The sequence below is a fragment of the Oncorhynchus nerka genome, linkage group LG24 (assembly GCF_034236695.1).
Source record: "Oncorhynchus nerka isolate Pitt River linkage group LG24, Oner_Uvic_2.0, whole genome shotgun sequence".
NCBI classification, from domain to species: Eukaryota; Metazoa; Chordata; class Actinopteri; order Salmoniformes; family Salmonidae; genus Oncorhynchus; species Oncorhynchus nerka.
Window position 1 is genome coordinate 8,705,050 of NC_088419.1, and position 27,900 is coordinate 8,732,949.

General features: G+C 47.5%; 1 protein-coding gene across 1 annotated transcript; it reads right to left on the minus strand.

Moving 5' to 3' along the window:
• Positions 1-15,608: 15,608 nt before the first annotated feature.
• On the minus strand, positions 15,609-16,031 carry LOC135564379 (acanthoscurrin-1-like). The gene has a single exon (XM_065009422.1). It carries the CDS (start codon positions 16,029-16,031, stop codon positions 15,609-15,611), a length of 423 nt encoding a protein of 140 aa, XP_064865494.1.
• Positions 16,032-27,900: the final 11,869 nt, after the last annotated feature.

Below are 27,900 nucleotides of genomic sequence, written 5' to 3' on the forward strand. Positions count from 1 at the left end.
TGTGTGTGCGTGTGTGTGAGTCCCAGTGTCTGTGTGTGTGTGTGTGTGTGTGTGTGTGTGTGTCTGTGTGTGTGTGTGTGTGTGTGTGTGTGTGTGTGTGTGTGTCTGTGTCTGTGTCTGTGTCTGTGTCTGTGTCTGTGTCTGTGTGTGTGTGTGTCTGTGTGTGTGTGTGTCTGGGTGTGTCTCTGTGTGTGTGTGTGTGTGTGTGTGTGTGTGTGTGTGTGTGTGTGTCTGGGTGTGTCTCTGTGTGTGTGTGTGCGCGCATGTGTGTGTGTGTGTTGAGCAGAGCTGTGCTGGCTTTGATCAAGGCTTGTTTGTGTTGTGGTGCCCTCATCAAAACTCTTATTGGTTACAGATGGAGACACATGTAATGTAACCGAACTACATGTGTGTCCCAAGTGGCAACCTATTCCCTATACCGTGCACTACTTTTGAAGAGAATCCTATGGGCCCTGATCAAAAAGTGTACACTATATAGGGAATAGGGTGCCGTTTGGAATACAGCCTACAACTCCAATCTCCCTCCAAGCGGATACTGCTGCCCTGCCTGGCCCAGCCTGGCCCAGCATACCCACACAACTTGTCAGCCTCAGTTACAACCTAGAATATCCATCTCTGTTTGCTTTTCTTCTCATTCACTAAACCAAGCGGGTGACTATCTAGTCACCCGCTTCTGAAAACCAAAGACCTCTGTCCGTCTATCTAGTCACCCGCTTCTGAAAACCAAAGACCTCCGTCCGTCAATCTAGTCACCCGCTTCTGAAAACCAAAGACCTCCGTCCGTCAATCTAGTCACCTGCTTCTGAAAACCAAAGACCTCCGTCCGTCAATCTAGTCACCCGCATATGAAAATCAAAGACCTCCGTCCGTCTATCTCGTCACCCACTTATGAAGACCGAAGACCTCCGTCCGTCTATCTAGTCACCGACTTCTGAAAACTAAAGACATTCCTCCGTCGGAAAGAGAAGGAAAGCTCCCGAGAAAGACAAGAGAGAAAAAGCAGTCGGGTGTATTCCATTCATGTAAAGACGGTAATCATACACTGTTTGGAAACAGGATGACGTATGTTTTGAGTGTTTCTCGTTTGCTGAGGTCATGACCTGTGGAAAACTGCTGCTGAGATACTGGCTGGTCTGTTCCAGAAAGAAAAGAAAGTGAATGTCTGTCCGCTAACTGCTTGCTGCTTTGATTTAGTTCTGTCACTTAGATTTGGTTGCAATGGAGACGTGAATCCAACACCTCAATTATTAACTTGTAGACAAACTTGTATTAAAGCCAGACTGAGAGGGACAGATGGAATTCACTTCATATATTATCTACCTCACTTGCTTTGGCAATGTTAACACAAGTTTCCCATGCCAATAAAGCCCTTGAATTGAATTGAATTGAAACAGTCCAAGATTGGGACTATCCAAGCAGAAGATACATCTCCTTTGAATGTTGGTATTTAATAATAATAATAATAATATATGTATTTATTTTACATAGCGCTTTTCATACAGACTCTCAAACTTGCTTTTAATTAAAAACGAACTAAAACAAATTCAGGCAGCTGGCAGTCGTTGGGAGATGGTCTTCTAGAATCTAGATAATTATGTCTTTGATTGAGATGGTCTTCTAGAATCTAGATAATAATGTCGTTGATGGGAGATGGTCTTCTAGAATCTAGAAAATTATGTCGTTGATTGAGATGGTCGTCTCGAATCTAGATAATGATGTAGTTGATGGGAGATGGTCTTCTAGAATCTAGATAATGATGTAGCGGTCTCTCCTTCACTGCAGCCGAGGTGAGTAAGACATTTAAACGTGTTAACCCTCGCAAGGCTGCAGGCCCAGACGGCATCCCCAGCCGCGCGCCCTCAGAGCATGCGGCGCAGACCAGCTGGCCGGTGTGTTTACGGACATATTCAATCAATCCCTATACTAGTCTGCCGTTCCCACATGCTTCAAGAGGGCCACCATTGTTCCTGTTCCCAAGAAAGCTAAGGTAACTGAGCTAAACGACTACCGCCCCGTAGCACTCACTTCCGTCATCATGAACTGCTTTGAGAGTCTAGTCAAGGACCATATCACCTCCACCCTACCTGACACCCTGGACCCACTCCAATTTGCTTACCGCCCAAATAGGTCCACAGACGATGCAATCTCAACCACACTGCACACTGCCCTAACCCATCTGGACAAGAGGAATACCTATGTGAGACTGCTGTTCATCGACTACAGCTCGGCATCAAGCTCGAGACCCTGGGTCTCGACCCCGCCCTGTGCAACTGGGTACTGGACTTCCTGACGGGCCGCCCCCAGGTGGTGAGGGTCGGCAACAACATCTCCTCCCCGCTGATCCTCAACACTGGGGCCCCACAAGGGTGCGTTCTGAGCCCTCTCCTGTACTCCCTGTTCACCACGACTGCGTGGCCACGCACGCTCCAACTCAATCATCAAGTTTGCGGACGACACAACAGTGGTAGGCTTGATTACCAACAACGACGAGACGGCCTACAGGGAGGAGGTGAGGAAAATAGGAAAATAACCTCACACTCAACGTCAACAAAACTAAGGATGTGATTGTGGACTTCAGGAAACAGCAGAGGGAACACCCCCCTATCCACATCGATGGAACAGTAGTGGAGAGGGTAGCAAGTTTTAAGTGCCTCGGCATACACATCACAGACAAACTGAACTGGTCCACTCACACAGACAGCATCGTGAAGAAGGCGCAGCAGCGCCTCTTCAACCTCAGGAGGATGAAGAAATTCGGCTTGTCACCAAAAGCACTCACAACCTTCTACAGATGCACAATCGAGAGCATCCTGGCGGGCTGTATCACCGCCTGGTACGGCAACTGCTCCGCCCTCAACCGTAAGGCTCTCCAGAGGGTAGTGAGGTCTGCACAACGCATCACCGGGGGCAAACTACCTGCCCTCCAGGACACCTACACCACCCTATGTTACAGGAAGGCCATAAAGATCATCAAGGACATCAACCACCCGAGCCACTGCCTGTTCACCCCGCTATCATCCAGAAGGCGAGGTCAGTACAGGTGCATCAAAGCTGGGACCGAGAGACTGAAAAACAGCTTCTATCTCAAGGCCATCAGACTGTTAAACAGCCACCACTAACATTGAGTGGCTGCTGCCAACACACTGACTCAACTCCAGCCACTTTAATAATGGGAATTGATGGGAAATTATGTAAAATATATCACTAGCCACTTTAAACAATGCTACCTTATATAATGTTACATACCCTACATTATTCATCTCATATGCATACGTATATACTGTACTCTATATCATCTACTGCATCCTTATGTAATACATGTATCACTATGCCACTTTGTTTACATACTCATCTCATATGTATATACTGTACTCGATACCATCTACTGTATCTTGCCTATGCTGCTCTGTACCATCACTCATTCATATATCTTTATGTACATATTCTTTATCCCCTTACATTGTGTATAAGAGAGTAGTTTTGGAATTGTTAGTTAGATTACTTGTTGGTTATTACTGCATTGTCGGACTAGAAGCACAAGCATTTCGCTACACTCGCATAAACATCTGCTAACCATGTGTATGTGACAAATAAAATTTGATTTGATTTGATTGGTTGATGGGATATAGTCTTCTAGAATCTAGATAATAATGTCATTGATTGAGATGGTCGTCTCGAATCTAGATAATGATGTAGTTGATGGGAGATGGTCTTCTAGAATCTAGATAATAATGTCGTTGATTGAGATGGTCGTCTCGAATCTAGATAATGATGTAGTTGATGGGAGATGGTCTTCTGAATCTAGATAATGATGTAGTTGATGGGATATAGTCTTCTAGAATCTAGATAATAATGCCGTTGATTGGAGATGGTCGTCTCAAATCTAGATAATGATGCTGTTGATGGGATATAGTCTTCTAGAATCTAGATAATGATGTAGTTGATGGAATATAGTCTTCCAGAATATAGATAATGATGTAGTTCAGTACAGGAGTAGCTTGAGTGGAGATGGCAGAGCTTTTCATCAGGAAAACCAAACATGGTCAAAACACACCAAGAAAGTCGTGAAGAGTGCACGACAAAGCCTTTTCGCCCTCAGGAGACTGAAAAGATGTTGCATGGGCCCCCAGATCCTCAAAGAATTCTACAGCTGCACCATCGAGAGCATCCCGAACGGTTGCCTCACCGCCTCGTACCGCAACTGCGTACGGCAACTGCGTACCGCCCAGTACATCACTGGGGCCAAAGTTCCTGCCATCCAGGAAATTGTCAATGACTCCAGACTCCAGACTCCAGTTCCCAGACTCCAGACGGCAAGCAGTACCGGAGTGCCAAGTCTAGGTCCAAAAACAGCTTCTACCCCCAAGCCACAAGACTGATGAACATTAATAAAATTGCCACCTGGACTATTTACATTGACCCCGTACAAATTACAAATTAACTCGACTAACCTGTACCCCAGCACATTGACTCGGTACCGGTACCCCCTGTATTTAGCCTCGTTATTGTTATTTTATTGTGTTACTTTCTATTTAATGTTTTACTTTAGTTTATTTAGTCAATATTTTCTTAACTGCATTGTTGGTTAAGGGCTTGTAAGTAAGAATTTCACGGTAAGGACTACACCTGTTGTAGTCCTTGTTGTCTGTATAGTGATCCTGTTGGTCTGTATAGTGATCCTGTTGGTCTGTATAGTGATCCTGTTGGTCTGTATAGTGATCCAGTTGGTCTGTATAGTGATCCTGTTGGTCTGTATAGTGATCCAGTTGGTCTGTATAGTGATCCTGTTGGTCTGTATAGTGATCCTGTTGGTCTGTATAGTGATCCAGTTGGTCTGTATAGTAATCCAGTTGGTCTGTATGACCTCAGAGGTACTGGTCAGCTGTACTACATTGCTTTGTTCTGGCCCATCCCCAGTCAACTCCCAACGCTACCTCGTTAGCTAAGCCAGTGAAAGAGAAGATCACGCAATGGAAGCGTTGGTTACAGGCTGTAGGTAATAACAAGTGGAGGAAGCTGTTTTAAAATGGTTACTAAGAGCACTACACAGAAAACTAAAAAAAGAGTAGGTTCATGGCTTTACAGCCTGTACTAACGCACCTTTGAACAGTTAGACCAGACCAGAAGCTTTTGCTGGATCAAAGCATACTGCTCAGTAGGTCTCCTATAGCGGTGAGCGGACATTACTCCGTCAAGGGAAATATAGTATTATTTCTAACAAAAATATCTACATATATTTCAGGATGTTGTGTAACCCAGTTTTGAAAACATAGCTTGTCCACACACAAAAAGAGGCCTCTGGGAACTATTGAGCTGCGGGACACGGTATGTTATGCTGCCTACACATTTCTGTACCGAATGAAATAGTACCAAATAGTAACTTTCTGAACACTCGAGACGTGTAGTCCACTTGTTATTCCAATCTCCTTTGCATTAGCGTAGCCTCTTGTGTAGCCTGTCAACTATGTGTCTGTCTATCCCTGTTCTCTCCTCTCTGCACAGACCATACAAACGCTCCACACCGCGTGGCCGCGGCCACCCTAATCTGGTGGTCCCAGCGCGCACGACCCACGTGGAGTTCCAGGTCTCCGGTAGCCTCTGGAACTGCCGATCTGCGGCCAACAAGGCAGAGTTCATCTCAGCCTATGCCTCCCTCCAGTCCCTCGACTTCTTGGCACTGACGGAAACATGGGTCACCACAGACAACACTGCTACTCCTACTGCTCTCTCTTCGTCTGCCCACGTGTTCTCGCACACCCCGAGAGCTTCTGGTCAGCGGGGTGGTGGCACCGGGATCCTCATCTCTCCCAAGTGGTCATTCTCTCTTTCTCCCTTACCCATCTGTCTATCGCCTCCTTTGAATTCCATGCTGTCACAGTTACCAGCCCTTTCAAGCTTAACATCCTTATCATTTATCGCCCTCCAGGTTCCCTCGGAGAGTTCATCAATGAGCTTGATGCCTTGATAAGCTCCTTTCCTGAGGACGGCTCACCTCTCACAGTTCTGGGCGACTTTAACCTCCCCACGTCTACCTTTGACTCATTCCTCTCTGCCTCCTTCTTTCCACTCCTCTCCTCTTTTGACCTCACCCTCTCACCTTCCCCCCCCTACTCACAAGGCAGGAAATACGCTCGACCTCATCTTTACTAGATGCTGTTCTTCCACTAACCTCATTGCAACTCCCCTCCAAGTCTCCGACCACTACCTTGTATCCCTTCTCCCTCTCGCTCTCATCCAACACTTCCCACACTGCCCCTACTCGGATGGTATCGCGCCGTCCCAACCTTCACTCTCTCTCCCCGCTACTCTCTCCTCTTCCATCCTATCATCTCTTCCCTCTGCTCAAACCTTCTCCAACCTATCTCCTGATTCTGCCTCCTCAACCCTCCTCTCCTCCCTTTCTGCATCCTTTGACTCTCTATGTCCCCTATCCTCCAGGCCGGCTCGGTCCTCCCCTCCCGCTCCGTGGCTCAACGACTCATTGCGAGCTCACAGAACAGGGCTCCGGGCAGCCGAGCGGAAATGGAGGAAAACTCGCCTCCCTGCGGACCTGACATCCTTTCACTCCCTCCTCTCTATTTTTCTTCTCTCTCTGCTGCTAAAGCCACTTTCTACCACTCTAAATTCCAAGCATCTGCCTCTAACCCTAGGAAGCTCTTTGCAACCTTCTCCTCCCTCCTGAATCCTCCTCCCCCCCCCCCCTCCTCCCTCTCTGCAGATGACTTCGTCAACCATTTTGAAAAGAAGGTCGACGACATCCGATCCTCGTTTGCTAAGTCAAACGACACCGCTGGTTCTGCTCACACTGCCCTACCCTGTGCTCTGACCTCTTTCTCCCCCTCTCCAGATGAAATCTCGCGTCTTGTGATGGCCGGCCGCCCAACAACCTGCCCGCTTGACCCTATCCCCTCCTCTCTTCTCCAGACCATTTCGGAGACCTTCTCCCTTACCTCACCTCGCTCATCAACTCATCCCTGACCGCTGGCTCGTCCCTTCCGTCTTCAAGAGAGCGAGAGTTGCACCCCCTTCTGAAAAAACCTACACTCGATCCCTCCGATGTCAACAACTACAGATCAGTATCCCTTCTTTCTTTCTCTCCAAAACTCTTGAACGTGCCGTCCTTGGCCAGCTCTCCCGCTATCTCTCTCAGAATGACCTTCTTGATCCAAATCAGTCAGGTTTCAAGACTAGTCATTCAACTGAGACTAACTCTTCTCTGTATCACGGAGGCGCTCCGCACTGCTAAAGCTAACTCTCTCTCCTCTGCTCTCATCCTTCTAGACCTATCGGCTGCCTTCGATACTGTGAACCATCAGATCCTCCTCTCCACCCTCTCCGAGTTGGGCATCTCCGGCGCGGCCCACGCTTGGATTGCGTCCTACCTGACAGGTCGCTCCTACCAGGTGGCGTGGCGAGAATCCGTCTCCACACCACGTGCTCTCACCACTGGTGTCCCCCAGGGCTCTGTTCTAGGCCCTCTCCTATTCTCGCTATACACCAAGTCACTTGGCTCTGTCATAACCTCACATGGTCTCTCCTATCATTGCTATGCAGACGACACACAATTAATCTTCTCCTTTCCCCCTTCTGATGATCAGGTATGTCTGGCAGACATATCAGTGTGGATGACGGATCACCACCTCAAGCTGGACCACGGCAAGACGGAGCTGCTCTTCCTCCCGGGGAAGGACTGCCCGTTCCATGATCTCGCCATCACGGTTGACAACTCCAATGTGTCCTCCTCCCAGAGCGCTAAGAACCTTGGCGTGATCCTGGACAACACCCTGTCGTTCTCAACTAACATCAAGGCGGTGGCCCGTTCCTGTAGGTTCATGCTCTACAACATCCGCAGAGTACGACCCTGCCTCACACAGGAAGCGGCGCAGGTCCTAATCCAGGCACTCGTCATCTCCCGTCTGGATTACTGCAACTCGCTGTTGGCTGGGCTCCCTGCCTGTGCCATTAAACCCCTACAACTCATCCAGAACGCCGCAGCCCGTCTGGTGTTCAACCTTCCCAAGTTCTCTCACGTCACCCCGCTCCTCCGCTCTCTCCACTGGCTTCCAGTTGAAGCTCGCATCCGCTACAAGACCATGGTGCTTGCCTACGGCGCTGTGAGGGGAACGGCACCTCAGTACCTCCAGGCTCTGATCAGGCCCTACACCCAAACAAGGGCACTGCGTTCATCCACCTCTGGCCTGCTCGCCTCCCTACCACTGAGGAAGTACAGTTCCCGCTCAGCCCAGTCAAAACTGTTCGCTGCTCTGGCCCCCAATGGTGGAACAAACTCCTCAGACGCCAGGACAGCGGAGTCAATCACCACCTTCCGGAGACACCTGAAACCCCACCTCTTTAAGGAATACCTAGGATAGGATAAAGTAATCCCTCTCACCCCCCCCCCCCCCCCCCCTTAAAAGTTTTAGATGCACTACTGTTCCACTGGATGTCATAAGGTGAATGCACCAATTTGTAAGTCGCTCTGGATAAGAGCGTCTGCTAAATGACTTAAATGTAAATGTAATGTACCACTATTTATTTAACAATATTTTGGTTACCACTTGATTCCATATTTTGTCATTTCATAGTTTTGATGTCTTCACTGTTATTCTACAATGTAGAAAACAGTAAAAATAAAGAAAAACCCTTTAATGAGTAGGTGTATCTAACCTTTTGACTGGTGCTGTATATAGATGTTACATTTTACTTTATGGGTTGATTATGTTGGCTGCTTCCAACCCATGGCTTTCTACTACATATAATAATACAATTAAATTATATATCTTTACATTAATACATATAATTTATGAGTCCAACATTTGATGTAGCAACTACAGATTGCCCCTTTGAGTCTATCAGAAGTGTGAAAGTTTGGGCATGTGGTCATTAGCATGAATTAGATTTAGCAATTAAACCCCCACGTTTACTCCATCGGCTGGGATCCGCACTATGAAGCTGTTGCAAGAGCACATTTTTCACTGGCTGTTCACTGGTTTCAAAAACAATGATCGATAGGCAGCTTAAACTTCGTAAATTCATCCATTATTGGGTTTAAATACACATGTATATTTGTGAATAGCCATCCAAAACAACCACAATACGTAAGGCGCAAAGAGCTAAATGAATGCGCGACGTAGATATCAACAATAAGTGATATTTGTTTTGTCGTAGACTACACCACTGCTGTCATCCTTACCTCCAAGCGTTTACTCAAGTTGGATCATCTTTGGAGGCCTACAACAGTCGCACCATGTCCAGCCCAGCCATTATCTCAGCCAATCATGGCTCGCGGAAAGGTTCCTGCCTTTTTCCGTGGCTAAACAAACTAGGCTCGTAATCAAACCATTTTATTGTATTTATAGATAACATACAAGTTTGTTATGAAGGAGCATGAAAGTTATATTGTTCCAGAAGACATTTCTGCCTGAAAAGGCATTTTAATGAAAAACAAATGTTTAAAATTCAAAATGTTTCTCCTGTGACGCTCGACATTCGCCTAGTTTCTTGAAACGAGTCACAAATGATTCATTTTGTTTACCGTTTCCTAGAAACAATGGTGACTCGTCTAAGGCTTTTGGCTCTCCTACTCTCTCCTGTAAGTCTAAGACACCTGGGTCTGAGTCCGTCTGAATCTTTCCTGTGAGGTAGTGGCTGAGGCGAGTTCCCTTTACAAAGCTCTTTGCGGACTTGGTGCCTCCCAGTCTCGGTCACACCAAGGTGGCTCCCAGTCTCGGTCACACCAGGGTGGCTCCCAGTCTCAGTCACACCAAGGTGGCTCCCAGTCTCGGTCACACCAAGGTGACTCCCAGTCTCAGTCACACCAAGGTGACTCCCAGTCTCTTTCACACCAAGGTGAATCCCAGTCTCGGTCACACCAAGGTGGCTTCCAGTCTCGGTCACACCAAGGTGGCTCCCAGTCTCGGTCACACCAAGGTGACTCCCAGTCTCGGTCACACCAAGGAGGCTCCCAGTCTCGGTCACACCAAGGTGACTCCCAGTCTCGGTCACACCAAGGTGGCTCCCAGTCTCGGTCACACCAAGGTGGCTCCCAGTCTCAGTCACACCAAGGTGGTTCCCAGTCTCGGTCACACCTAGGTGAATCCCAGTCTCAGTCACACCAAGGTGGCTCCCAGTCTCAGTCACACCAAGGTGGCTCCCAGTCTCGGTCACACCAAGGTGGCTCCCAGTCTTGGTCACACCAAGGTGGCTCCCAGTCTCAGTCACACCAAGATATTCAGGTTCAGTGTATTCTACACCAGATATTCAGGTTCAGTATATTCTACACTAGATATTCAGGTTCAGTACATTCTACACTAGATATTCAGGTTCAGTATATTCAACACTAGATATTCAGGTTCATTTCATTCTACACTAGATATTCGGGTTCAGTATATTCTACACTAGATATTCAGGTTCAGTTCATTCTACACTAGATATTCGGGCTCAGTATATTCTACACTAGATATTCAGGTTCAGTGTATTCTACACTAGATATTCAGGTTCAGTATATTCTACACTAGATATTCAGGTTCAGTATATTCAACACTAGATATTCAGGTTCAGTTCATTCTACACTAGATATTCGGGTTCAGTATATTCTACACTAGATATTCAGGTTCAGTGTATTCTACACTAGATATTCAGGTTCAGTGTATTCTACACTAGATATTCAGGTTCAGTATATTCTACACTAGATATTCAGGTTCAGTATATTGTACTACATTTTCAGGTTCAGTGTATTCTACACTAGATATTCAGGTTCAGTGTATTCTACACTAGATATTCAGGTTCAGTATATTGTACTACATTTTCAGGTTCAGTGTATTCTACACTAGATATTCAGGTTCAGTGTATTCTACACTAGATATTCAGGTTCAGTATATTCTACACTAGATATTCAGGTTCAGTATATTGTACTACATTTTCAGGTTCAGTGTATTCTACACTAGATATTCAGGTTCAGTGTATTCTACACTAGATATTCAGGTTCAGTATATTCTACACTAGATATTCAGGTTCAGTATATTGTACTACATTTTCAGGTTCAGTGTATTCTACACTAGATATTCAGGTTCAGTGTATTCTACACTAGATATTCAGGTTCAGTATATTCTACACTAGATATTCAGGTTCAGTATATTGTACTACATTTTTCAGGTTCAGTGTATTCTACACTAGATATTCAGGTTCAGTGTATTCTACACTAGATATTCAGGTTCAGTATATTCTACACTAGATATTCAGGTTCAGTATATTGTACTACATTTTCAGGTTCAGTGTATTCTACACTAGATATTCAGGTTCAGTGTATTCTACACTAGATATTCAGGTTCAGTGTATTCTACACTAGATATTCAGGTTCAGTGTATTCTACAGTAGATATTCAGGTTCAGTATATTCTACACTAGATAATTAGATAATCCAACGTAGAGGCCACTCAGACCTGGGTCAAACGCTCTCTAATATATTGAGCTTTGCTTCATATAGTTTTTGTACTGTACATTGAAACATGTCTATTTCAAGTATTTGACTTGTGTATTTGAGCCAGGTCTGTCTGAGTACACACACACACACACACACACACACGTACTCACTCATAAACACACACACACACACACGGGCGCACGCACAGACACACACACCCACATGCACACCCACACGCACACACACGCACGCACGCACACACGCGCACACACACACGCACACACACACACACACACACACACACACACACACACACACACACACACACAACACAGCACACATAACAACACACACACACACACTCACAAACACACAACACAGCACACATAACAACACACACACACACACACTCACAAACACACAACACAGCACACATAACAACACACACACACACACACACACACACACACACACACACACACACACACACACACACACACACACACACACAGACCTATAGACGCACAAACAGATGAAGACAGAAACACTCTGGTTTAAATTGCACCCTGAAAGCACGACTGTGTTACTATAGAAACATGCTATATATTCTCATTGCGTTTTGGTTTGATTGTTTCATTGGAATGGTTCCTGAAAGATAACATCAGCGCATTGTAAGTACGTAATCATTTGTGACTCATTTTAGGAACTAGCAACGCCATTAGCCATAGTGTTTCTCTGTTAGTCCGTCTTGGGGGAAGAGGAAATGTATCTTCTGCTTTCGAAGAAATTCACCAGCAGTAACCTATAGCATAACGGTAGAGGAGTAACAGCAACAGTAACCTATAGCATAACGATAGAGCAGTAACCTATAGCATAACGATAGAGCAGTAACCTATAGCATAATGATAGAGGAGTAACCTATAGCATTACGATAGAGGAGTAACAGCAACAGTAACCTATAGCATAACGATAGAGCAGTAACCTATAGCATAACGATAGAGTAGTAACCTATAGCATAACGATAGAGTAGTAACCTATAGCATAACGATAGATCAGTAACCTATAGCATAACGATAGAGCAGTAACCTATAGCATAACGATAGAGCAGTAACCTATAGCATAACGATAGAGTAGTAACCTATAGCATAACGATAGATCAGTAACCAATAGCATAACGATAGAGCAGTAACCTATAGCATAACGATAGAGCAGTAACCTATAGCATAACGATAGAGCAGTAACCTATAGAGTAACGATAGAGCAGTAACCTATAGCACAACGATAGAGCAGTAACAGCAACAGTAAACTATAGCATAACGATAGAGCAGTAACCTATAGCACAACGATAGAGCAGTAACCTATAGAGTAACGATAGAGCAGTAACCTATAGCACAACGATAGAGCAGTAACCTATAGCCCAACGATAGAGCAGTAACAGCAACAGTAACCTATAGCATAACGATAGAGCAGTAACAGCAACAGTAACCTATAGCGTAACGATAGAGCAGTAACAGCGACAGTAACCTATAGCATAACGATAGAGCAGTAACCTATAGAGTAACGATAGAGCAGTAACCTATAGCATAACGATAGAGCAGTAACCTATAGCATAACGATAGAGCAGTAACCTATAGCATAACGATAGAACAGTAACCTATATCATAACGATAGAGCAGTAACCTATAGCATAACGATAGAACAGTAACCTATATCATAACGATAGAGCAGTAACCAATAGCATAACGGTAGAGCAGTAACCAATAGCATAACGATAGAGCAGTAACCTATATCATAACGATAGAGCAGTAACCAATAGCATAACGATAGAGCAGTAACCTATAGCATAACGATAGAGCAGTAACCTATAGCATAACGATAGAGCAGTAACCTATAGCATTATACTTGATTCCAACCTCTCTTTTAAAAAGCATGTGAGAAAGGTCATTCAAATAACCAAATTCAACCTAGCTAATTTCCGATTTATACGAAATTGTTTGCCTACAGAGGTAGCAAAACTGTACTTCGAATCTATGATACTCCCCCACTTAACATACTGCTTGACTAGTTGGGCCCAAGCTTGCTGTACAACATTAAGACCTATTCAGTCTGTCTACAAACAGGCTCTCAAAGTGCTTGATAGGAAGCCCAATAGCCATCATCACTGTTACATCCTCAGAAAGCATGATCTCCTGAGTTGGGAAAATCTTGTGCAATAAACCAACGAATGTCTTGAATTCAAGATCCTAAATGGCCTGGCTCCCACTCCACTCAGTATTTTTGTATAAGAGAACACCCAAACATATGGCAGCAGATCCACAAGGTCTGCCATGAGAGGTGACTGTATAGTTCCCTTAACTCTTAAGGATCATGCGCATTTTCGCAGCTTTTTGTTAAAAATCGCGCAACATTTCAGTGTCCTGCTATTCATGCCAGGAATATAGTATATGCATATGATTAGTATGTGTGGATGGAAAACACTCTGACGTTTCTAAAACTGGTTAAATCACGGCTGTGACTATAACAGAACGTGCGTTTCATCGAAAAGCACAGGAAAATCTGATCACTGAAAATGGGAAAATATATCCATGCGCCACTTCAACCCATTGTTGAATGGGAACTACATTAAATGAGGCCGAGGTTGCAATACCTACAGCTTCCAGACGATGTCAACAGTCTTGTCATTTGCCTACGATTTGTTTCTTGGTCAAACGGATACGAGGCAGTGCATTTCTTCCGGTCTCCTACCGGATATTTTGGTTGAGAAATATTTGGACATGATATCAGGACGTGGAGCTATTGAATATACATAGCCCCGTGATCATTTTGATAGATTATTAACGTTTACTAATACCTAAAGTTGCATTACAAAAGTATTTCGAAGTGTTTTGTGAAAGTTTATCGTCAACTTTTTTTATTTAAAAAAATGACGTTGCGTTATCAAACTCAATTTTTTCCTTGATTACACAGTCTTCATAGATCGATATCTAGGCTATATATGGACCGATTTAATCGGAAAAAAAGACCCAATAGTGATGTTTATGGGACATCTAGGAGTGCCAAGAAAGAAGCTCGTCAAAGGTAATGAATGTTGTATATTTTATTTCTGCGTTTTGGGTAGCGCCGGCTACCGCAAAATCTGTCGTTTTAAGTGGCGTTGCAGTATTTTGGGGGTGCATGCTATCAGATAATAGCTTCTCATGCTTTCGCCGAAAAGCATTTTACAAATCTGACTCGGTAGCTAGATTCACAACGAGTGTAGCTTTAATTCAGTACCTTGTATGTGTATTTTAATGAAAGTTTGAGTTTTATTTGGCGCACTTAAAATTTCCGCTGATTAGTAAATCCGTTTTCTCTGTGAGAGCTTCCCATGTCTGGAATACACTGCCATCAGACACACATAACTGCACCACATATCACACTTTCACAAAATGCATGAAGACATGGCTGAAGGCCAATCAAATTTGTGAACATAATCCCTAGCTGTGTGTTGCCGCTTTCCATGTTGTCTGTTGTCTGTAGCTTGTGAGGTGTGGAAACACTTTGTTGCTTTTATGAATTTTGTCTTGTTGCTTTTTGTTGTATGTCTGTATGCTACGTCTTGCTTGTCCTATGTTGCTCTGTCTGTATGCTATGTCTTGCTTGTCCTATGTTACTCTGTCTGTATGCTACGTCTTGCTTGTCCTATGTTGCTCTGTCTGTATGCTATGTCCTGCTTGTCCTATGTTGCTCTGTCTGTATGCTATGTCCTGCTTGTCCTATGTTGCTCTGTCTGTATGCTATGTCCTGCTTGTCCTATGTTGCTCTGTCTGTATGCTATGTCCTGCTTGTCCTATGTTGCTCTGTCTGCATGCTATGTCTTGCTTGTCCTATGTTGCTATTGTCTATATTGTAATTGCTTTTAATAACCTGCCCAGGGACTGAGGTTGAAAATTAGCTGGCTAAAACCGTCACTTTTACTGAAACGTTGATTAATGTGCACTGTCCCTGTACAAATAAAATAAACTCAAACTCAATGGTAGAGCAGCAACAGGACACTTTAATGGTTTATCAGCGTTATTATATCCTTCTTCATCCAAGACGAGACAATGCGTTGTTAATAAGAATTCTTAATAATGATAATAATACTTGATGGACATTTCAGACAACTGTCCAGACGACACATATGAAGTGGTTTCGTCCGACAACCATCACTGGCCCCCTTTCCTACCAAGCCCCTTGCCCCCTTTCCCACCAAGTCCCTTTCCCCCTTTCCCACCAAGCCCCTTGCCCCCTTTCCCACCAAGCCCCTTGCCCCCTTTCCCACCAAGCCCCTTGCCCCCTTTCCCACCAAGCCCCTTGCCCCCTTTCCCACCAAGCCCCTTGCCCCCTTTCCCACCAAGCCCCTTGCCCCCTTTCCCACCAAGCCCCTGGCCCCCTTTCCCACCAAGCTCCTTGCCCCTTTCCCACTTTCCCACCAAGCTCCTTGCCCCCTTTCCCCCAAGACCCTGGCCCCCTGTCCCCCAAGCCCCTGGCCCCCTTGCCCCCTTTCCCACCAAGCCCCTGGCCCCTTTCCCCCAACCCCTTGGCCCCCTTTCCTCCCATCCCCTTGCCCCCTTTCCCACCAAACTCATTGCCCCCTTTCCCACCAAGCTCCTTGCCCCCTTTCCCCCAAGCCCCTGGCCCCCTTTCCCCCAAATCCCTGCTTCCCTTTCCCCCCAAGCTCCTGGCCCCCTTTCCCCTCTCCCACCAAGCCCCTGGCCCCCTTTCCCCCAACCCCTGGCCCCCTTTCCCCCAACCCCTTGCCCCCTTTCCCACCAAGCTCTTTGCCCCTTTCCCACCAAGTTCCTTGCCCCCTTTCCCCCAAGTCCCTGGCCCCCTTTCCCACCAAGCTCCTTGCCCCCTTCCCACCAATCTCCTTGCCCCCTTTCCCACCAATCCCCTTTGCCCCCTTTCCCCCAAGCCCCTGGCCCCCTTTCCCCCAAGTCCCTGGCCCCCTTTCCCCCTTTCCCCCAAGCTCCTGGCCCCCTTTCCCCCAAGCACCTGGCCCCCTTGCCCCCTTTCCCACCAATCCTCTTGCCCCTTTCCCACCAAGCTCATTGTCCCCTTTCCCACCAAGCTCATTGCCCCTTTCCCACCAAGCTCATTGCCCCTTTCCCACCAAGCCCCTTGCCCCCTTTCCAAACAAGCCCCTTGCCCCCTTTCCCCCTTTCCCACCAAGCCCCTTGCCCCCTTTCCCACCAAGCCCCTTGCCCCCTTTCCCCCTTTCCCACTAAGCCCCTTTGCCCCCTTTCCCACCAAGCCCCTTTCCCCTTTCCCACTAAGCCACTGGCCCCCCTTTCCCACCAAGCCCCTTGCCCCCTTCCCAACAAGCCCCTTGCCCCCTTTCCCACCAATCCCCTTGCCCCCTTTCCCACCAAGCCCTTTGCCCCCTTTCCCCTTTCCCACCAAGCCCCTTTCCCCCTTTCCCACCAGGCCCCTTGCCCCCTTTTCCCACCAAGCCCCTTGCCCCCTTTCCCCCTTTCCCACCAAGCCCCTTTCCCACCAGGCCCCTTGCCCCCTTTTCCCACCAAGCCCCTTGCCCCATTTCCCCTTTTCCCACCAAGCTCCTTGCCCCTTTCCCCCTTTCCCAACAAGCCCCTTGCCCCCTTTCCCACCAAGACCCTTTCCCCCTTTCCCACCAAGACCCTTGCCCCCTTTCCCACCAAGCCCCTTGCCCCCTTGCCCCTTTCCCACCAAGCTCCTTGCCCCCTTTCCCAACACGCCCTTGCCCCCTTTCCCTTTCCCAAGCCCCTTGCCCCCTTTCCCACCAGGCCCCTTGCCCCCTTTTCCCACCAAGCCCCTTGCCCCCTTTCCCCCTTTCCCACCAAGCCCCTTTCCCACCAGGCCCCTTGCCCCCGTTTCCCACCAAGCCCCTTGCCCCATTTCCCCTTTTCCCACCAAGCTCCTTGCCCCCTTTCCCCCTTTCCCAACAAGCCCCTTGCCCCCTTTCCCACCAAGACCCTTTTCCCCTTTCCCACCAAGACCCTTGCCCCCTTTCCCACCAAGCCCCTTGCCCCTTGCCCCTTTCCCACCAAGCTCCTTGCCCCCTTTCCCAACACGCCCTTGCCCCCTTTCCCCTTTCCCACCAAGCCCCTTGCCCCCTTTCCCACCAAGCCCCTTGCCCCCTTTCCCAACAAGCCCTTGCCCCTTTCCCCCTTTCCCACCAAGCCCCTTGCCCCCTTTCCCACCAAGCCCCTTGCCCCCTTTTCCCCTTTCCCACCAAGCCCCTTGCCCCCTTTCCCACCAAGCCCCTTGCCCCCTTGCCCCCTTTCCCACCAAGCTCCTTGCCCCCTTTCCCAACACGCCCTTGCCCCCTTTCCCCCTTTCCCACCAAGCCCCTTGCCCCCTTTCCCACCAAGCCCCTTGCCCCCTTTCCCAACAAGCCCCTTGCCCCCTTTCCCCTTTCCCACCAAGCCCCTTGCCCCCTTTCCCACCAAGACCCTTGCCCCCTTTCCCACCAAGTGCCTTGCCCCTTCCCCCTTTCTTACCAAGCCCCTTTCCCCCTTTCCCACCAAGACCCTTGCCCCTTTCCCACCAAGACCCTTTCCAAATTTCCCAACAAGCCCCTTGCCCCCTTTCCCACCAAGACCCTTTCCCCCTTTCCCACCAAGACCCTTGCCCCCTTTCCCCCTTTCCCACCAAGCTCCTGGCCCCCTTTAAAAACACGCTGGGCTTTACTTGCACTGTACTCATCCAGGACAAGATCAATGTCCTGGATGAGATAACTGCCTGTTATAGAGGTTCTACTGGTCTAATCGGTTGGTGATGTAAATGTTGTACATGGTCACACAATATTTATACACAATAATATACACAATATATATATATTGTGACCAATAGTAGTGCACTAGATAGGGAATAGGGCTCTGGTCTATAGTAGTACCACTATATAGGGAATAGGGCTCTGGTCTATAGTAGTACCACTATATAGGGAATAGGGCTCTGGTCTATAGTAGTGCACTAGATAGGGAATAGGGCTCTGGTCTAAAGTAATGCACTATATAGGGAATAGGGCTCTGGTCTATACAAGTGCACTATATAGGGAATAGGGCTCTGGTCTAAAGTAATGCACTATATAGGGAATAGGGCTCTGGTCTAAAGTAATGCACTATATAGGGAATAGGGCTCTGGTCTATAGTAGTGCACTATATAGGACATAGGGCTCTGGTCTAAAGTAGTGCACCATATAGGGAATAGGGCTCTGGTCTAAAGTAGTTCACTATATAGGGAATAGGGCTCTGGTCTATAGTAGTACCACTATATAGGGAATAGGGCTCTGGTCTATAGTAGTGCACTATATAGGGAATAGGGCTCTGGTCTATAGTAGTACACTATATAGGGAATATGGCTCTGGTCTATAGTAGTGCACTATATAGGGAATAGGGCTCTGGTCTTTAGTAGTGCACTATATAGGGAATAGGGCTCTGGTCTATAGTAGTGCACTATATAGGGAATAGGGCTCTGGTCTATAGTAGTGCACTATATAGGGAATAGGGCTCTGGTCTATAGTAGTGCACTGTATAGGGAATAGGGCTCTGGTCTATAGTAGTGCACTATATAGAGAATAGGGCTCTGGTTTATAGTAGTACACTATATAGGGAATAGGGCTCTGGTCTATAGTAGTGCACTATATAGGGAATAGGGCTCTGGTCTATAGTAGTGCACTATATAGGGAATAGGGCTCTGGTCTAAAGAAGTGCCACTATATAGGGAATAGGGCTCTGGTCTAAAGTAGTGTACTATATAGGGAATAGGGCTCTGGTCTAAAGTAGTGTACTATATAGGGAATAGGGCTCTGGTCTATAGTAGTGCACTATATAGGGAATAGGGCTCTGGTCTATAGTAGTGCACTATATAGGGAATATTGTCATTTAAGACACAGATCTGGACAGTTTTAAAGCAGTCAGCGAACGTTGGGCCACATTTACAAAAAACATTTTTTTGGGACTGAGGTCTGAGAAACTTCATTCTACATTTTAAAGTTTCCTCCCTTGTTGCTCTTTGGCACAATATGTTTTTCTCTCTCTTCCTCTCCTCCTCTTCTAAATCTCAACATACAGACGATCAACAGACTAGCTGTCAGTCTGCCTGCCTCTGGAATGTTGAAACCTCCTTTCTTTGTCCCCCCCCCCCCCAAAAAAAAAAATGGGGGAAAAAATAAATCAGAGTACCCATTTTTATGTGACGTTTTGGCATTGACTCAAATGCACTTCGGAGCTGACGCCTAGCATCGTTAGGCAGCTATGTCACCCCTATTACTGTGTGAAATACATTCTACGAGAAGCAAGTGCTGTGAAACAGGAAGTCGACTTATCGCTTTGATTTTGGCTGATTCTGGCCAGAGACTGCAGAGAGCAGCACACACAGAGTATAAATTTGCTTCCCAAAAGGCGCCCTATATAGTTCACTACTTTTGACCTGGCCTCATAGGGTTCTGGTCAAAAGTAGTGGACTATTGTATATAGGGAACAGGGTATAATTTGGGGATGCATCCTAAGACATTACAACAACCTTGTTCCTGGAGAGCTACCGTCCTGTACATTTTCGCTCCAACGCCAATCTAGAACACCTGATTCTAGAACAATCTAGAACATTCCGATTCTATTAGTTGGTTGTTAAACTGAAACAGGTTAGTTACAACTGGGGTTGGAGTGAAAAACCTACGGGAGGGTATCTCTCCAGGAACAGGGTTGGACTGCCACACCCACGTGCACTCTTTCATTCTGGGACACTTACACTGACATTCTCCTGCACAAGTAAGTATAACAAATTGCATTGCAGTTGACGTCTTCGTAGACACACATGTTAGTCTAGATTACAGGTAGACATAAGAAATCCCAGCACTATAACAAGCCAGCAGGCCAGAAGATAAGCAAGAAAAGTCTGACAGTTTCTAAAGGGGTGAGTCAAACAGGGCTGATGACAGCTCAGATAGAAGGTTAATCAGATAGAAGGTTAATCAGATAGGAGGTTAATCGGATAGAAGGTTATTCAGATAGAAGGTTAATCAGATAGAAGGTTAATCGGATAGGAGGTTATTCAGATAGAAGGTTAATCAGATAGAAGGTTAATCAGATAGAAGGTTAATCGGATAGGAGGTTAATCAGATAGAAGGTTAATCAGATAGAAGGTTAATCGGATAGAAGGTTAATCGGATAGGAGGTTAATCAGATAGAAGGTTATTCAGATAGAAGGTTAATCAGATAGAAGGTTAATCAGATAGGAGGTTAATCGGATAGGAGGTTATTCAGATAGAAGGTTAATCAGATAGAAGGTTAATCGGATAGAAGGTTAATCGGATAGGAGGTTAATCAGATAGAAGGTTAATCGGATAGGAGGTTAATCGGATAGGAGGTTAATCAGATAGAAGGTTAATCGGATAGGAGGTTAATCAGATAGAAGGTTAATCAGATAGAAGGTTAATCGGATAGAAGGTTAATCGGATAGGAGGTTAATCGGATAGGAGGTTAATCAGATAGAAGGTTAATCGGATAGGAGGTTAATCGGATAGTTAATTAATTAGATCATTGGTTAATCCGATTGTTAATTAATTAGATCATTGGTTAATCAGGTAGAAGGTTAATCAGATAGTTGATTAATCAGATAGTTGATTAATCAGATAGGAGGTTAATCAGATAGGAGATTATTCAGATATTTGATTGATCAGATAGGAGATTATTCAGATAGTTGATTGATCAGATATGAGATTATTCAGATAGCTTGTTAATCAGAATGGAGATTAATCAGATTGGAGGTGAATCAGATAGTTGATTAATCAGATTGGAGAGTAATCAGATAGGAGGTTAATCAGATAGTTGATTAATCAGACAGGAGATTAATTAGAGTGGAGGTTAATCAGATTGGAGGTTAATCAGATAGTTGATTAATCAGACAGGAGGTTAATCAGACAGGAGGTTAATCAGATAGTTGATTAATCAGATAGTTGATTAATCAGGTAGGAGGTTAATCAGATAGGAGGTTAATCAGATAGTTGATTAATCAGATAGGAGATTATTCAGATAGTTGATTGATCAGATAGGAGATTTTTCAGATAGGTGGTTAATCAGACAGGAGGTTAATCAGACAGGAGGTTAATCAGACAGGAGGTTAATCAGATAGTTGATTAATCAGACAGGAGGTTAATCAGACAGGAGGTTAATCAGACAGGAGGTTAATCAGATAGTTGATTAATCAGATTGGAGGTTAATCAGCTAGGTGGTTAATCAGATAGTTGATTAATCAGACAGGAGGTTAATCAGATAGTTAATGATTAATCAGATAGGAGGTTAATCAGACAGGAGGTTAATCAGATAGGAGGTAAATCAGATAGGATCTGAATTAAATAGGATGTTGTCACGTTCTGACCATCGTTCTTGTGCGTTTTCTTTGTTTTAGTTTTGGTCAGGACGTGAGCTGGGTGGGCATTCTATGTTGTGTGTCTGGTTTGTCTATTTTTATGTTTGGCCTGATATGGTTCTCAATCAGAGGCAGGTGTTAGTCATTGTCTCTGATTGGGAACCATATTTAGGTAGCCTGTTTTGTGTTGGGTTTTGTGGGTGGTTGTCTCCTGTGTCAGTGTTTGTACCACACGGGACTGTTTCGGGTTTTCATGTTTCTTGTTTTGTAGTCTATTTCATGTATAGTTTCGTTATTAAAAGAACCATGAATTATAACCACGCTGCGTCTTGGTCCGATCCCTGCTACACCTCTTCTTCAGAGGAAGAGGAAGAAGAGAACCGTTACAGATGTTAATCAGATATGAGGTTAATCAGATAAAGGAATGACATGGCATGATGAAAAGATTAGTTTAAATAACAGGCAAGAGGTGTAATTTAATGATGATGATTAATATTGACTGTCTGTCACTGTGATGACAGAGGAGACAGAGTGAAGAAGGAATGTGAATTTAAGCTTATGTGAAATGTGTCAAAGAAATGGAGGGAAGAGTTGCCAACTCTGTAGTTTGATTACACTCTTAGATTACGCTCTTAGATTACGCTCGTAGATTACGCTCTTAGATTACACTCTTAGATTACGCTCGTAGATTACGCTCTTAGATTACGCTCTTAGATTCGTAGATTACGCTCTTAGATTACGCTCGTAGATTACACTCTTAGATTACGCACTTAGATTACTCCTCTTAGATTACACACTTAGATTACACTCTTAGAACAAAAGGGTTATTTAGGGTTCTATATAGAACCTTTTGGTTCTTTAGACAATATGCTAAAACTAATACAAAAAACAAGATGATATATGTAAACCCAGTGAAGGCAAATAACCTTGATGGTTCTATGCCTATCCTAGATTGTAATATGGATTTGAGCTAACAACAGCCAACAAAACCTAACACCGTCACATCAAACTCTGAAAGGATGTCACGGTCGTCCTCCTCTTCATCTGCAGAGGAGAGGTGAGAAGGATCGGAGGACCAAAATGCGGTGTGGTATGTGTTCATGATGAAGTTTTTAATTAAAGAAAGCACTGAACACAAACTATACCAAAACAATAAACAATAAACGAATAACGACCGTGAAGCTATAATGAGAACTGTGCTGACACAAGCAACTAACATAGACAATCACCCACAAACAAACAGTGCAACCCAGGCTACCTAAGCATGATTGTCACAACTCCGACCGAAGGACACTCCCCTTCCCGTTCGGGTGGCGCTCAGCGGTCGTCGTCGCCGGCCTACTAGCTGCTACTGATTATTTCCTCCCCCTCCTTATGTGTTGATTGAGTGCACCTGTTTTGAATTAGGTAGTAGGCTTTATTAGTCAGCCGGCCCGCAGAGTTCCTTGTGCGGGATTAATTATTGTGACCATCTGTTTTAGTGTACTTGTGTGCACGTCTATGGGTTTTGTGTTTTTCCCATTTTGTGGGTTTTTCCTGGACCATTTAAGTCCCCCTGTTTGTTCATTACGCCGTGTGTGTTCGTGTGGGTTGGCTTATGTTCGCCGTTTGTCGGTGCATTAAAATGGCACTCACCTGAACTCTCTGCTTCCTGCGCTTGACTCCTCACCCACTACACTCAGATCGTTACAGAATCCCGCACCACTGAGGAATGGAGTCAGCAGGAGCAACAGCCACTCCCCTCCCATCGATGGAAGAGAGGGTTCTACATCACACCACCGTTCTCCATCGGATCGGAACGGCGATGGATCTGGTGATGAAGGGAATGGACCGATGGGAGAGAAGCGGTCCCCTCTCTCCACCTTCGGGCCCCCCTCCTCAGGACTCCCCATCTCCCGACTCCAGCCCCCTCCGTCTTACGCTCCCGAGGGTCTATGATGGAGCGGCAGCAGGGTGCCAGGGGTTCTTACTCCAGCTAGAACTGTACCTGGCCACCGTCAGACCTACTCCCTCGGGAGCGGAGAGGGTGAATGTCCTCATCTCCTGCCTCACGGGTCGTGCTCTGGAGTGGGCAAATGCAGTTTGGAATGGCCCAGACTCAGCTAAGGAGCCCTACCCCGAGTTTTCTCGCCGCTTCCGCGCCGTGTTTGACCATCCTCCAGATGGCCGAGCGGCGGGAGAACGACTATTCCATCTTCGGCAGGAGAAAAAGAGCGCCCAGGATTACGCGTTGGAGTTCCGTACCTTGGCAGCAGGATCCGGGTGGAACGACAGGGCCCTTATCAACCACTACAGGTGTAGTCTCCGGGAGGACGTCCGCAGGGAGCTAGCGTGTCGGGACACCGCTCTTTCATTAGATGAGCTGATTGACATGTCCATCCGACTGGACAATCTGCTGGCTGCCCGCGGGCGTTTGGAGAGGGTCCTGTGTGTTCCACCACCCAGCACCTCCACTCATGTTTCGATGGAGTTGGGAGGGGCTTTGCCGAAGGGTACCGGAGGAGGAGGCTCCCTCTGCACCAACTGTGGTCGGAGAGGACACACGGCCGATCGGTGCTGGGGGGGTCCGTCTGGGAGTCGAGATGGCAGGCGGAACATTTCTCGATCACCCCAGGTGAGTCAGCACCAGACTCACCCAGAACCCCCTGTTGGTCACATGTTTGTCTTGATTTTTTTTCTTAAATTTTTTTCCCTCTTCCCAGCATAGGGCGCTAGTCGATTCAGGCGCAGCTGGGAACTTTATGGATCGCGGACTTGCTATTAAATTAGGTGTTCCGCTTGTGCCGATAGATTCTCCCTTTCCCGTGCACTCCCTAGATAGCCGGCCATTAGGGTCAGGGGTGGTCAGGGAGACCACGATCCCACTGGACATGGTAACGCAGAGGAATCATAGGGAGCGTATCAGTCTCTATATTATTGATTCGCCTGCGTTTCCAGTGGTGTTAGGGATTCCCTGGCTGGCCCGGCACAATCCTAAAATTTTGTGGAAACAGGGGGTTCTCCAGGGGTGGTCAGAGGAGTGTTCTGGAAGGTGTCTGGGAGTTTCCGTCGGTGCCACCTCGGTGGAAAGTCCAGACCAGGGTCCCACAGTGTGCATTCCCCCCGAGTATGCCGATTTGGCAATCGCTTTTAGTAAAAAGAAGGCGACTAAATTACCACCACATCGACCGGGAAGGGATTGTGCGATAGATCTCCAGGGTAACGCTGCGCTTCCCAAGAGTTACGTGTACCCACTGTCCCAAGAGGAGACGTTGGCTATGGAGACATATTTCACGGAGTCTCTGGGACAGTGGTACATTCGGTCCTCCATTTCACCCGTCTCCTCGAGTTTCTTTTTTGTGAAGAAGAAGGAGGGAGGATTGCGTCCGTGTATTGATTATAGAGGTCTAAATGCCATCACAGTGGGGTTCAGCTACCCACTACCTCTCATTGCTACGGCAGTGGAATCCTTTCAGGGAGCGCAGTTCTTCACAAAATTCTTCACAAAATTGGATCTCAGGAGCGCGTATAGCCTGGTGCGTATTCGGAAGGGAGACGAGTGGAAAACCGCATTTAGTACCACATCGGGCCACTATGAGTACTGCGTCATGCCGTATGGGTTAAAAAATGCTCCAGCCATTTTTCAATCCTTTGTAGACGATATTCTCAGGGACCTGCACGGGCAGGGAGTGGTTGTTTATATCGATGACATTCTGATCTACTCAGCCACTCACGCCGCGCATGTGTCTCTGGTACGCAAGGTGCTTGGTAGACTGCTGGAGCATGACCTATACGTCAAGGCTGAGAAGTGTGTGTTCTCCAAACGAGCCGTCTCCTTTCTGGGTTATCGCATTTCCACCTCGGGGGTGGAGATGGAGGGTGACCGCAGTAAGGCCGTGCGTAATTGGCCGACTCCCACCACGGTAAAAGAGGTGCAGCGGTTTTTGGGTTTTGCCAACTACTACCGGAGGTTCATCCGGGGTTTTGGCCAGGTAGCGGCTCCAATTACCTCACTGCTAAAGGGGGGCCCGGTGCGGTTGCGATGGTCAGCAGAGGTGGACAGAGCTTTCAACATGTTGAGGGCGCTGTTCACGGATGCACCCGTGTTGGCGCATCCGGACCCCTCTCTAGCATTCATAGTGGAGGTGGACGCGTCCGAGGCTGGGGTGGGTGCCGTGCTATCACAGCGCTTGGGTACGCCACCAAAACTCCGCCCCTGTGCTTTCTTCTCGAGTAAGCTCAGCCCAGCGGAGCGTAACTATGATGTGGGGGACCGGGAGTTGTTAGCGGTGGTCAGGGCTCTGAAGGTGTGGAGACACTGGCTTGAGGGGGCTAAGCACCCCTTTCTCATCTGGACCGACCACCAAAATCTGGAGTATATTCGGGCAGCTAGGAGACTGAACCCACGGCAGGCAAGGTGGGCCATGTTTTTCACTCGATTCCGGTTCACTTTATCTTATAGACCGGGCTCCCAGAACGGGAAGGCGGACGCACTGTCCCGCCTTTACGACACGGAGGATAGGTCCACCGAACCTACTCCCATCCTTCCGGCCTCAAAGCTGATGGCACCGGTGGTATGGGAGGTGGACTCGGACATCGAGCGGGCGTTACGGGCTGAACCCGCGCCTCCTCAGTGTCCGGCGGGGTGGAGGTACGTGCCGCTTGGTGTTCGGGACCAACTGATTCGGTGGGCTCACGTCCTACCCTCCTCGGGTCACCCTGGGGTGAGGAGGACAGTGGGGAGCCTTCGGGGGAGGTATTGGTGGCCTACCTTGGCTAGGGACGTTAAGGTTTATGTCTCCTCCTGTTCGGTATGCGCCCAGAGTAAGGCTCCTAGGCACCTTCCTAGAGGGAAGTTACAACCCCTCCCCGTTCCACAACGGCCATGGTCACATCTATCCGTAGATTTCCTGACCGACCTTCCCCCGTCTCAGGGCAACACCACGGTTCTGGTGATTGTGGATCGGTTCTCTAAGTCCTGCCGTCTCCTCCCGTTGCCCGGTATCCCAACAGCCATACAGACTGCGGAGGCATTATTCACCCACGTCTTCCGGCACTACGGGCTGCCGGAGGACATCGTTTCTGATCGGGGCCCCCAGTTCACGTCCCGAGTATGGAGGGCGTTCATGGAGCGTCTGGGGGTCTCGGTCAGCCTGACCTCCGGTTATCACCCCGAAAGTAATGGGCAGGTGGAGAGAGTAAACCAGGAGGTGGGTAGGTTTCTGCGGTCGTACTGCCAGGACCGGCCAGGGGAGTGGGCGAGATACATCCCCTGGGCTGAAATGGCCCAGAACTCACTACGCCACTCCTCTACTAATGTGTCCTCCTTTCAGTGTGTGTTAGGGTACCAGCCGGTCCTGGCACCGTGGCATCCGAGCCAGACCGAGGCTCCTGCGGTGGAGGAATGGGTGCAGCGCTCCAAAGAGACCTGGAGGGCCGTCCAGGAATCCCTTCAACAGGCTAGTGGACGGCAGAAAAGGAGTGCTGACCGCCACCGCAGTGAGGCCCCCGTGTTTGTACCAAGGGACAGGGTCTGGCTCTCGACCCAAAACCTACCCCTCCGCGTGCCATGCCGGAAGCTTGGGCCGCAGTGTGTAGGGCCGTTCAAAGTCCTGAGGATAATAAACGAGGTGTGTTATCGATTACAACTCCCTTCCTATTATCGTTTTAACCCCTCGTTTCATGTGTCTCTCCTCAGGCCGGTGGTAGCTGGACCCCTACAGGACGGTGAGGTACTGGAGGCCCCTCCTCCCCCTCTGGACATCGAGGGGTCCCCGGCGTATACGATACGGGCCATTCTGGATTCGAGACGCCGGGTGAGGGGCCTGCAGTACCTCGTGGACTGGGAGGGGTACGGTCCGGAGGAGAGGTGCTGGGTACCCACCAGGGACATTTTGGATCCGTCAATGTTGAGGGATTTCCATCGCCTCCATCCGGATCGCCCTGCGCCTCGTCCTCCGGGTCGACCTCGAGGCCGGTGTCGGCGTGCTGCGGGAGCCACGCGTCAAGGGGGGGTACTGTCACGACTCCGACCGAAGGACACTCCCCTTCCCGTTCGGGTGGCGCTCGGCGGTCGTCATCGCCGGCCTACTAGCTGCTACTGATTATTTCCTCCCCCTCCTTATG